Source organism: Hemiscyllium ocellatum, chromosome 2, assembly GCF_020745735.1.
Source record: "Hemiscyllium ocellatum isolate sHemOce1 chromosome 2, sHemOce1.pat.X.cur, whole genome shotgun sequence".
In the NCBI taxonomy this organism is placed as follows: Eukaryota; Metazoa; Chordata; class Chondrichthyes; order Orectolobiformes; family Hemiscylliidae; genus Hemiscyllium; species Hemiscyllium ocellatum.
This window is the reverse complement of record NC_083402.1, coordinates 107811694-107825213: the sequence shown is the minus strand read 5'-3', so window position 1 is coordinate 107825213 and position 13520 is coordinate 107811694. Positions and strand designations below refer to the sequence as shown.

The following is a 13520-nucleotide window of genomic DNA, read 5'->3' as shown; positions in this document are numbered from 1 at the left end:
TCGAGAAACCTGCTAAGCACAGCTCTTGTGTTCACATCCAAATCATTTATATGAGTGATGGAAAGCAGTGTACCCAGCACAAATCCTTCTGGCACACAGCTGATCACAGGCTTCCAGTCTGAAAAGCAACCCTCCACGAAGTTTTGCACCTTTTCTCGTAGGTACATCCACATATTGAACCAGAATATTTTCCTTTACACTCAAATTCCTCTCCATCCAAGCCCTTAATGCTATTGCAGTTCCAGTCCATGCTTTGAAAGTTAAAATCCCCTACCATTACCACCCTATTATTCTTACAGACAAGTGAGACTGTCTTACAAATTTGTTTCTTAATTTCCTGCTGACTACTGGGGGTCCCAATAGGTGATCATCCCTTTCCTATTTCTCAGTTCCACACAACTTCCTTGGGCATATTCCCAAGAATATCCTCCCTAGTACAGCCATAATGTTATCCCTTATCAAAAGCACCACGCCACCTCCTTTCTATCCTTCCTATAATATCTATACCCTGGAATATAAAGCTGCCAGTTCGGCACACCCCGGAGCCACTCTGTAGTTATTATATCCCAGTCCCATATTACCAACCATGCTGAGGTTCATCTGCCTTACCTGGTAGGCCTTTAGCATTAAACTGCATTTATTTCATCAGTCCTACCTCATTCTCTGCTTTGTTCTTGTCTGCCCTGACTGAGATGCTCCTTTCCCCAACTGCATCAAGCGAGCAATCTCTTTTCTTACTGTCTCCCTGGGTACCCCCTCCACAACAAACCACCCAACAGTGTTAATCCTCCCACACAGCTCTAGAAAATCTTCCTGCCAGTATATCAGCCCCACTCCAATTCAAGTGCAATCTGTCCTTCTTATACAGGTCACTTCTACTCCAGCAGGAACAGATGATTTTAGGAAGCTTATTGTCTACAGTCTTCCTTCCAGATGCTTCTAATTAAATAGAAGACATATAACAAGCATTGCAAAACAACCACAGTCTCCGTTACAGTCAAAACAATTGGTTACCTGTCTGAAAAACAAGCTCCTTCCCTCCTACACCAGCAGCTTCCAGGTTAATAAATGCCCGTATTAGTTTAACCCAATGGTGCTGTGTAATAAATCCATGGCTTGCCTGCCAAAACATAACACATGTACAGGTGAAGCATTCAAGTTCAAAAAGGCTAACATTTCGATACTTGTGTTGCAAGTATCCCAGTATATCAGTAAATGCTGTACTTACTTGCAAAACATTCTCTTCTGCTCCATTGAAAAGAAATATGACTGCATGTTGCAGGGGAGTAGACGAATTAGACAGCGCATTTAGAACTTCTAGCATAACAGCACAACTGACAGCATCATCACTGGCACCTGTCAAAACACAGAACATTGATCAATTAGATTTAATTTAAGATCTGCCGATATGAATTTTGATATGCTGGCATTCATAATTTTCCGACAAATTAACATGTAAAATTAAGACAGACACATTCTCTACGTAGACTGTTGTGCAATAACGTGACAGTTGTGCTCCACTGCAATCTCTGACTATAGAAAATCATGTTATTCACATTATCCAAACAACGTCCATATCAATCGTGTTATAGCCGATTTGTACTGATGAAACACGCATTATAGCAGAACAACCTGTACAGACAGGTATTAAAATTCCAGGAATGCTAATATCCTTAAAAAAAACAAACAAAACTATTCACACAAAGAACCTTAAAATTGAGGAGAATCAGTTCATTTTTACAATATTAATTTTTATCTTGATACATGCCTACAGTTACAAAAAGTGACTTTTAAAATGCGATCAGGTCTGGATTATTTAAGAGTTTCATTTCCAAAGAATTACATTGGGAACTTACCCAAAATTTTAAGTTTCCTAATTCACTGTTTACATCCCATTTAGACTTAAAGTACCAATCTGTCTTACTTGCTACAAAATTATTTCCCTAACAATTGTAAAACTGAGCAGAAATATTGCAATTAGTCTATGAGAACCAGATAACATCACACATGTTGGAGTTAAAAAGTATTTCTGGTTTCAAGTAGAAAAACATTCAATGGCCTTCCAGATATTCTACTCCCTACGACGCCTCAATAGTTGCCTTGCTGGCTTGACCTCCAAACATGGAGTCCCATCTCCAGCACCACACATCCACTACGACCATCCGTCGCAATTTAGATATAATTGGTATTTCAGAAGTATAGACAAGTGTAAATGACCAGGTCTCCCCCTCTGTTAGCTACATTTCCAATCTTTGGCACACTAAAGCTACAATCTGACTTCATTTTCAACATAAGGAAGCTGGCTTTAATAACAAACACAGGTAAGCAGTCCCATGTGCTCAATTTAAAGTAATGCCTGCTGGGATCAGCAATTATATAGGGATCTGGAGGGAACAGAGTGATTAAACTAAATAAGGAACTGTGTCTCAAAAGACAAGTGTTTTGTCCTTAAATAACCCTAAAGAGGCTACAACTGAGACTATGGTCCTTTATTTCAAGCGAGCTTCTATTAAATGAAAGGTGTTTTTTTTCAACTATAGCAGCACCACATGTGGAACTTTTATTTGTTTAGTTTCAGTCAGCCTTGCAGTCCTGACTTTCCACATTAACTGTCAGGGAGAAAATCCAACCCATTTCAAATGTCATTGACCCATATGCCACCTTGGGAAATTGTCAAGTTACAGTGTACACACCTGAAATACCAGTTGGAACTAGATTATAAGATTACTGTGCAATTATTCAGGGCAAAGGGCAGTTTAAAAAAAAAGCACAGAACAAAAAAAAACTCTTTACCTGGACTGTTGGCCACTGAATCAAAATGGCAGTTTGCAAGCACTGCATGTTTTGCTCCTTTTTTTGGTTCTAGCTTCACGACAACATTGGTAATATTATCATAGTAGCTACTGAAACCTCCAAGAAAATCAATGCTGAAAAAGCCAGTTGGTCTCTGGACATCCACTACAATGTTATTTGCTACTGCCTTTCCTTTGATTTCCTGGATCTGTTTTAACAGGTAGTTCACAGTCAGGATTTCATTAGCAGGACTTCCAACAGGCCTGGGTCCAAATTCAGTAATGTGCTGGAGATGCTTCCTAAAAAAAAACAAAATTTTGTCATCTTACTAAATGAAACAACTTTACATTTTGAAGAGAGTTGATGTCAATCTTTAGCCTCTTGTCCATATACTACTGCCTTAAACTTCACCAGCCTAGATCTTTTACATTCAGTCATCCCCATCATGAATCCAAAATTGATGCAGACACTAGCACATTGCACTACACTCCAAATTTAGAACACTCCTTTTTGTACAGGCACAATTTTTACATTCTCCAAAACCAGTTCTGATCAAGGCAAATGACTGCACTTGTATTGAAACATGAGCAAATGCATTAAAGATTTGAATAGTCCATTTGTCTCAGCTGAATTTCAACCCAACGTGCAGAAATAAAATAAGAGGTTGGAATCCATTGCATTATTCAAGATATCAAAAGCTCTTTAAAAAATGAGGCAATGTTATTCTCAAAATCAAGATAATGCTCCCCTCTACTTTTGTTATTTAAAGTTCCTGACTAATTTAAAGAAGGCCTGTACAGATTCCACATAATGTTTGTGAAAACAGTCACAATCAGAAAGGCTACCCGATTTCTGTCTGAACAGTGAGATTACAAATTATGACTTAAGGATTGGAAGTATTTCATCAGGAAATGCTGCAATTTCAGTGCATTTGTGTCACCTGTAGTGCAACATGTTCAATGGGTGTTTGAAGGAATTGAAACCCATAAAGAGGAAATGGGAGTGGGTGGGGGAATCAGAAAAGAGGGCTGAAGGGCCATAATGCTGATCTGTAATGCTGTATTTACTGTTGAGTTCCCAATGTCATCTTTGATGAGGATGGGCCTTAAAACCAAACCGCATCAGCACTGGTCACCTCCAACTCTGAGCCCATTTTCAATTCCAGCCCAAGCCTCCCTTGCAAATACAAAATATGGCAGGAAGACTCCTTCAGGAGGAAGATGGGATTAAGATAATTCGTGACTTCTGGTATCTGTCTTAAAAAGTGAAGATCCTAGCGTCACTAAAACAATGGGAATGTAGACAGCAGGAGACAGACTGAGTAGGTTCTTTTCCCCTCGGGGCATGTCTCAGGTATAAAACAGTCTGACCCTAAGGCAGTAAAATACTGGGCTACGAAGTCTGACACAATCCAAATACCACAACTTCAGAATCAGTGCACCATTAACAGAGAACACAATTCAAGCCAAGACAGATCAAAAACCATTAACTGCAAACTGCCACTTAGACATTGCAAAATTACAGCTGTTCTTATTTTAGAACTCATTACAATTAAAGGACTTATATGTAGGCAGAGCAAAATTCAAATTCAAGTAGACCATGGCTTGTGCGCTTCTATTTTCTACTCCAACACCACACCATTTGGTTATGTTCAACTGAAATTGGTTACCAAACGCTAGTTAATGAGATTCGAGAACGTGGTGCTGGAAAAGCACAGCAGGCAGCATCCGAGGAGCTTGAGAATCGATACCTACGAAGTGTTCGAAGTTAGATATTTTTGCATCTGAACATGCCTCGTTTTTTCAGCAATACCGGAGCTCAACAATCAAATAGGTAACTCAGAACTTTGAATACTGCTGAAAAAATACAAAAGTACATTCGTTAGAGCATGGCAATTTTTGCAAAGTATCCTGACAAGCGCAAGCGGGAGAGCTTGGACAAAATGAGCCTTTATTCAGCAATATGACGAGTGTTCGAATTCAGGAAGTATGCATAAAGACATGAAGCACCACATTAAAGCAGCAAGAGTTGTCAGATTGGGTGAGATTTATAGGAATAGACGAGGGGTTCAATCCAACTGGGAAGTTGCAGGCTGAAGGTCTGGCTCTCTATCTCCGGGTTACCTTGCTGCCTTGGCGTCGAAGCCGTCCCGGTGCTGACTGGGTCCCAGTGCCACCAGCTGCCGCAGGGAGAGCTGAATCAGCGCCCATAGCAGCAGCAAGTAGACGCCTACCAGCAATGAGGCGCCCGCTTCAGGTACCTCTCCGATAGCCCTCACACCATCTTCCCGGCCTTTGCCGGGCCTCTGCCCGCCCCGAGCTCGGGCCCCCGGAACCGGTTCCGCGGGCGAGGCCTCACTCCCGGTCTCCTTCGCCCCTGACCCCCGAATCCGGACACCACGGCTCCTTGAGCCGCTCTCCAACCCTGACCTCTCCCTGGTGATCGCCGACATTGGACCTCACCTCCCGGTGACTGCCCGCCGATCACCTCAGTCAAACCCCGCCCCTCGGCCGGGCCGCGCTTCCTACCACGGACCCCGCCCCTCGTCTGGGCAACGCCCCTTAACTGACCACGCCCCTCTGCCGGGCCGCGTCTCCTACCATAGACCACGCCCCTCGTCTGGGCCACACCCCTTAACTGACCACGCCCCTCGGCCGGGCCGCGCCTCCTACCATAGACCCCGCCCCTCGTCTGGGCCACGCCCCTTAACTGACTACACCCCTCTGCCGGGCCCCGCCTCCTCTCATAGACCCCGCCCCTCTGCCAAGCCACGCCCCCTACCATAGACCCCGCCCCTCGACCTGGTCGCGCCCCCTAGCAGCCGCATTCCTGGGTTATTCAGCCACATGGTCCAAGGGTTTACGCCTCACTCCAGCGTCTGAAGTGGTAATTTAGTCTTACATGCCAGTTAGGTCAATTGTATTGTTAGCATTGCTAGCACAAAGGCCTGTCTACTCTCTAAGTTATTCCAGGGCACAATTTAAAAAGGAACATACTTTCCTTGGACAATATTTTTCACTCTATGACAGCTGAACTAACATATTTGCAGGTGTAATAGTGACTTCGTTTATTATATAATTCATTAGTTGTGAAGCAATTTAGAGGCATACAGCACAGAAACAGACCTTTCAACCCAACTCATCCATACTAACCAGGTTTCCTCAACTGAACTAGTCCGATTTGCTTGCATTTCACCCACATCCCTCGAAACCGTTTTTATCCTTGTACTTCTCCAAATGTATTTTAAATGTTAAAAAAAATTACACAACACCAGGTTATAGTCTAACAGGTTTATTTGGAAGCACTAGCTTTCAGAGCGCTGCTCCTTCAGGTGATTAGAGAGTGGCACTCCGAAAGCTAGTGCTTCCAGATAAACATGTTGGACAATAACCTGCTGTTGTGTGATTTTTAACTTTGTACACCCCAGTTCAAAACCCGCATACCCAAATCATGACTACCATTGACATTTTAAATGTTGTAATTGTACTCGCCTCTATCACTTCCTCTGGCAGATCGTTCCATATACACACATCACCCTGTGTGAAGAAGTTGCCCTTCAGATCCCTTTTAAATTTTTCCCCTCTCCCCTTAAATCTATGCTCTCTAGTTTTGGTTACCCCTATCCTGGGGAAAAGACCTTGGCTATTCACCTTATCTATGCCCCTCATGATTTTATAAACCTTGAAAAGGTCACCACTCAACTTCCTCCACTCCAGGGAGAAAAGTCTCAGCCTACTCAGCTTCTCCTTACAGCTCAGAACCCTCTAGTCTCAGTAACATGCTTATAAATCAGTTTTGCACCCTTTCCAGTTTAAAAACTGGGTGACCAGAATTATACACAGTACCCCAAATGTGGCCTTCCCAATATCTTGTACAGCTATAAATTGACATCCCAACGTCTGTACTCAATGCTCTGATTGATGAAGGTGTCACTTGTGACACCACTTTCAAGGAACTACATACTTGCACTACTAGGTGTCTCTGCTCAACAACATTCCATAAGACCATAAGACATAGGAGCAGAAATTAGGCCAATCTGACCATCAAGTCTGCGCCACCATTCAATCATGGCTGATAAGTTTCTCAACCCCATTCTCCCCATAACTGTGCATCCCCTTGATACTCAAGAACCTATCTATCTCAGACTTAAATATACTCAATGACCTGGCCTCCACAGCTTTCTGTGGCAATGAATTCCACAGATACACCACACTCTGGCTAAAGAAGTTTCTCCTTAGCTCCATTCTAAAAGGTCTTCTCTTTACTCTGTGGCTGTGCCCTCGGTTCCTAGTTTTGTGTACCATTAGAAACATCTTCCCGACATCTACTCTTGTCCAGGCCATTCAGTATTCTGTATATTTCAATTAGATCGCCCCTCATCCTTCTAGACTCCATTGAGTATAAACTGAAAATCCTCAAACATTCCTCATATATTAAGCTTTTCATTCCTGGGACCATTCTCATGAACCCCCTCTGAGCAAGCTCCAGGTCCAGGACATCCTTCCTGAGATATGGGGCCCAGAACAGTACACAACACTCCAAATTTGGTCTAACCAGAGCCTTACAGAGCCTCAGACGTGCATCGCTGTTTTTATATTCAAGTCCACTCAAAATAAATGCCAATATTGCATTTGCCTTCCTAACTACTGATTCAACCTTCAAGTTTACCTTGAGAGAATCCTGGACTAGAACTCCCGAGTCTCTTTGCACTCACATTCCCCAGTTCCTACCAAGTCCTGCCCTGGTTTGTCTTACCAAAATGCAACACCCCGCATTAATCTGCCATTCCTCGGTCCACTGAACCGTGTTGATCAAGATCTCATCATACATTTAGATAACCATCTTCACTATCTACTTGACTACCAACTTTGGTGTCATCCCTAAACTTATTTGCCATGCTTCCTATATTCTCATCCAAATCATTTATGTAGATGCTAAACAACTGTGGACCCAGCACTGATCCTTGCGGCACTCCGCTAGCCACAGGCCTCCAGTGTGAATCATCTACCATTATCCTCTATCCTCTTTCAAACCAACTTTGTATCCAGTTGGCTAGCTCTTCCTGGATTCCACGTGATCTAACCTTCCTCACCAACCTACCTATGTAGTCACCTGTTCAAAAAACTCAATCAAGTTTGTAAGACACAACTTCCTAAGCATAACTCCAAATTTGAAACATCCTAATACCTTACTCCAAACTGCTGAAAAATATCAAATTTATATGAGATTAAACTTTCCAGAGAGATGTCATGTTTCCAAGTCGCTTGAAAAAAATGCAGTGCTCACAACCATACAAATATTACCATTGTTCTATGGCATGCATTTGATCTTTGTGTATCACCAGGGAGACGATGTCTAACAGCTAAATATATCTGAGAATATTCTGGCAATTCTGATGAAGTGTTAGCTTCCACCTAAAACAATATGTGGTTGGAAACCCTTCAAATCAAGGAATCCTGAAGAAGGGCTTATGCCGAAACGTCGAATCTCCTGTTCCTTGGATGCTGCCTGACCTGCTGTGCTTTTCCAGCAACACATTTTCAGCTCTGATCTCCAGCATCTGCAGTCCTCACTTTCTCCCCAACCCTTCAAATCACCCAATTTAGTGCCTACTGCACCCTGAACTTTTACCTCCTTAAACCTACTTGTGGTCTTCAACATCAGCTGTAGCTCAGTATCAGATAAGCCCCTTCACACAAGATTTTTGGTTCAACTCTCACTGGAGCATTTGAGCATAAAAATGTAGGCTGCTGTGCAGTAATGAGGAATATGAGAGGTTTCATCTCAGGTAAATGTAAAACACCCCAGAGCACTATTTATGAAGAAGTGCAGGAACATTATCTCATTTTTCTAGACTATCAATCAACATAATAAGACACATTATCTGGCTACCATCACATTGCTGGTCATGGGATGTTGCTGTGTGCAAACTAGCAGTCATGTTTCTTACATTGCAACAGTTACTACATTTAAAAGTATTTAATTGGCTGTAAGGTGCTTCACAATCCTATGGCAGGATTTCCAAAAGCTTTGGTTGCGACTGACCATGTTAGAGAATTTGGAAAGTAAGTATGAGTGGTAGAGAGCAAATGAAAGTAAGAATGTGAGGAAGTGAGTATTTTGACAGTGAGTGAGTGAGGATGAGAGTTCAAGAGTATGATGAGTATGTGGTAGAGTGTAAGAGTATGGGTGACAGAGAGAGAACACGTGACTGAGAGAGTGTGAGGAAGTGAACATGTGTGGCACAGAATGAGTGAAAGTGGCAGCAAGCACACGAGGGAGAGAAAGTAAGTAACTAATTGACATAACAAAGGATAACAACTGAACATTTGCTCACACACCGAACCCTAAGTAAGAGGTAATCTTATTATTAGGGAACTGAACAAGGTGAATGCTGAGAAGATATTTCCCCTTACGTGGAGTTGAAACATAATGACAAAGTATAAAAATTAGTATCTCAGTTAAGGCTGAGTCAAAGAGAATTTCTTTCCCTCAGATGGCTGTCAGTTTATGGAATTCTTTTCCCAAAGAGCAGTGCAGCTTGGATCAATCAATATTTTCAAGGCTGAGTTAATTGTAATTTTTAATGGAGAGTATCAACTGGCAAGTTCTATGGGATTCAGAACTAGAATGTGGTATTGGGCCACAACTACATCAGCCATGACATTAACAAATAGTGAAGCAGTGTTGAGGTACTGAATGGCCTATCCTTGTTCCTAATTGTTATGTTCATCTGACTGGAATGTTGCTATGTTGATTTTCTGGCAAATACTAAGTAAAATATTACACAATAAGATCCCACATAAATGTGCCTCTTTGTGTTATATCAGGGTGGATCTCTGAAGAAAGAATGTGTTGTTGTTTAACCAGTTCCTTAATTGCAATTATAAAAGGTGTAAAGTCATAAGTAGACAAACTGAACACTTTTTTATTCCTGCCAAAAATAATTATATTTGATCAAATTTTGTTTTTTTTAAACAATTGTTCAAGTAATCACGTAATTGTTGACAGCTTTGGTGAATATTCTTAAAATAATTTTGGAAATTTGAAAATGGCTTATAGGAAATAAGGGGTTAGTTTTGCTGTATAAAGTACTTTATTTGGCAGTATTTGGACAAGACTATATATATTTAGCAGCAAATTTCCAGAGTTCTCAATACATTGGAAATTAAGATGTTTTTCAGTAGTCATAAAACTGAGATCCTTATTCCAGTATTTTGAATGAACATAGCAAATTCCACAGAACAATTCAACGAAGTCAAATAAGGTAACCCATTGAGCTGTCAACCATTCCACTTAATCAAAAACTCAACAATAATTTATCCCATTTATTATTCAGTTGTGTTTTCACTTTGTTTTTCTGGTAACTAATATTTTAAAAAATAAATCAGTTTCCTTAAATGGCCATGCTTAACTTATCACTTAATGAAGGTGTCACTCAAAATATGCTAAGTTTCTCCCCTAAGTCCAGTGGCCCAATGGATAAGGCGCTGTCTTTCTAAGCCAGGGATTGTCAGTTCAAGTACCAGTAGGAAGGGGTCATGAGATTTGTTCTAAAAAAATAACTCCTGCTGTTTTAGCTGTGGGAGCTGACTGATCCCATTGTGAATGGCAGTGACCACATCTACAGCAAGTGTTGGTTTTGGGAAAAACACCGGATCAGAGTTGATGATCTGGAATCTGAGCTTCAAACACTGCTGCATGTCCGAGAGGGGGAGAGTTACCTGGAAGCTTTGGTTCAGGAGGCAGTCACACCCAGTAGATTAAGTAATTCAAATTCAGTTAGTTATCAGGGACAACAGTGTGTGACTGGAAGTGAGGCGGGTAGAGAGATTCTGATTTCAGGAGTTGAGGAGCCTCAGCCCTTGACCATGTCCAACACATATGAGGATCTTTGCTCCCTGTATGGATGAGGAAAAGTGCTGTGGGCAACATGAGCCAGCTGACTACAGCACCATGGTGCAGAAGGCCACTCAAGAGGGGGGAGCAAAAAGACATGTAGTTGTTATAGGGGATTCTATAATTAGGGGGACAGTTGGTATCCTTTATGAGCCGGATCAGGAGTCCTGAATGGTGTGTTGCCAGCCCGGTATCAGGGTGCAGGACATCTCCGATCGGCTTGAAAGGATATTGGACCAAATCCAATTGTTGTAGTCCACGTTAGCACTAACAACATATGCAAGGCTAGGAAGGAGGTCCTGTTTGGGGAGTAGCAAGCACTAGGAAGGAAATTGAAGAACAAATCCTCGAGGGTCATAATCTCTGGATTACTGCCAAGTCACGTGCTAATTGGCATAGGGATAAGAAAATTAGGGAAGTAAACATGTGGCTAAGAGATTAGTGTGAGAAAGAGGATCCTATTTCATGGGACATTGGCATCAGTTTTGGAACCGGGAGGATCTGTACTGATGGGATGGTCTGCACCGGAACTGATCTGGAAACACTGTGCTAGCGAAAAAGATAAATAGGGTAGTCACTAGGGCTTTAAACTTGTGAATTGGGATGGTGTTTTTGGGGGGGGGGGCAGGGGGGTGGGGACGCAGGGAGTATGGAGTCAAGTACAAAAATAAACAGCAGGTTAGCATGTGTGCAAGGTTAAAGTTCGAGGCAGACTAGGAATGAAGCAAAAAGGAAGGATGACTTAGGACATTTTACTCGATATGTTGGAAATCATGAGGATAAGAAAATTAGCATTAAGTTAAGCTAAATTAGCATTACCTGAATGCTCATAGTATCCATAAAAAGTTGATGAGTTAACAGCACAAATCATCGTGAATGATTACGATGTTGTGGGCATCACAGAGATGTGGTTGCAGGGGGTTCAGGACTGGCAGTTAAACATCCAAGGATTTACAACTTATTTAAAAGATAGGGAGGTGGACAGAGGGGGAAGGGTTTCCTTGTTAGTTATGAATGAAATTAAATCTGTGGCACTGAATGACATAGGGTCAGATGATGTGGAGTCTCTATAAGTGGAGTTGAGGAACCACAAAGGCAAAAACACCATAATAGGAGTTATCTACAAACCTCCTAACACTGGTCAGAACCAGGGGCACAAGATGTACTGGTAGATAGATACGTCACAGTGATCATGGGTGACTTCAGTATGCAGGTGGACTGGGTGAATACTGTTGCTGGTGGATCCAAAGAAAAGGAATTCATGGAATGCCTGCAGGATGGCTTTTTGGAACAGTTTGTGATGGAGCTCACAAGGGAGCAGGCTATTCTGGACTTAGTGCTATGTAATGAGCCAGACTTCATAAAAGATTTTAAAGTAAGGGAACACTTAGGAGGCAGCGATCATAATATAGTACAGTCTGCAGTTTGAAAGAGAGAAGGCAAAATCAGATGTAATGGTGTCACAGTTAACTAAAGGTAGTTATAGGACCATAAGAGAGGAACTGACGCAAATCGACTGGAAGCAGAACTTAGTGGGGAAGACAGTAGAGCAACGATGGCAGGAGTTTCTGGGTTAATTGAGGACACAGTACAGACATTCATCCCAAAGAAAAGAAAGATTATTCGGGGGCGTTGGAAATTAGACAGCCATGGCTGACTAGGGAAGTCAGGAATTGTATCAAAGAGAAAGAGAGAGCCTGTAAAGTGGCCAAGAGCACTGGGAAATCAGAAGATTGGGAAGACTACAAAAACAAACAGAAGATAACAAAGAGAGAAATAAGGAAGGAGAGGATCAAAAATGAAGGTAGGCTAGCCAGTAATATTAGAAATAACAGTAAGAGTTTCTTTCAATGCATATGAAACAAAAGTAGACATTGGCCACTCCAAATTGATGCAGGAAGGCTAGTGCTGAGACATAAGAAAACAACTGAAGAATTTAATAAGTACTTTGTGTCAGTCTTCACAGTTAAGACGTGAGTAATATCCTAACAATTAAGCAAAGTCAGGGGGCAGAGTTGAGTATGGTAGCCATTACAAAAGAGAAAGTGTTAGAAAAGCTGAAAGACCTAAAAATTGATGAATCTCCTGGCCCGGATGGCTGCATCCTAGAGTTCTGAGGGAGGTGGCTGAGGAAATAGTGGAGGCGTTAGTTGTGATCTTTCAAAATTCACTGGAGTCAGGGAAATTCCCAGATTATTGGAAAATCACTGTTGTAACCCTCTTGTTCAAGAAAGGATCAAGACAAAAGATAGGCTGATTAGTCCAACCTCGGTTGTTGGTAAGATTCTGGAATCTATCATTAAGGCTGAGATTTCTAAATTCTTGGAAGTGCAGGGTCAGATTAGAACAAGTCAGCATGGATTTATTAAGGGGAGGTCGTGCCTGACAAACCTTGAAGAGGTAGCAAATAAGTTAGACCAGGGAAACCCAGTGGATGTCACCTATCTAGACTTCCAAAAGACCTTTGATTAGGTGCTTCAGAGGAGACTGCTGAGTAAAGTGATGGCCCATGTGTTTGAGGTGAGCTACTGGCCTGGATTGTGGATTGGCTGTCAGACAGAAGGCAGAGAGTTGAGATAAAAGGTTCTTTTTTGGAATGGCAGCTGGTGACAAGTGGTGTCCCGCAGGGTTCAGTGTTGGGGCCGCAGCTGTTCACTTTATATATTAATGATCTGGATTAAGGGACTGGGGGCATTCTGGTGAAGTTTGCTGATGATCCGAAGTTCGATAGACAGGCACGTAGTACTGTGGAGGTGGGGAGACTGCAAAAAGATTTAGACAGTTTAGGAGCGTGGTCCAAGAAATGGCTGATGAACTTCAATGTGAGC

The 13520-nt window shown here is 42.0% G+C and overlaps 1 protein-coding gene across 1 annotated transcript in view; it reads right to left on the bottom strand.

The window, feature by feature from the left end:
- LOC132824489 (endoplasmic reticulum metallopeptidase 1) overlaps nt 1-5311 on the bottom strand; it is a 46139-nt gene extending 40828 nt beyond the window's left edge. The window contains exons 1-4 of the mRNA XM_060839079.1: nt 4917-5311; nt 2794-3092; nt 1229-1356; nt 1015-1120 (exon numbers count right to left, since the gene is read on the bottom strand). Of these exons, the coding sequence (XP_060695062.1) occupies nt 1015-1120; nt 1229-1356; nt 2794-3092; nt 4917-5245 (862 nt within the window). The 5' untranslated portion in view covers nt 5246-5311. The remainder of the gene's footprint in view (nt 1-1014; nt 1121-1228; nt 1357-2793; nt 3093-4916) is intronic.
- Nucleotides 5312-13520: the final 8209 nt, after the last annotated feature.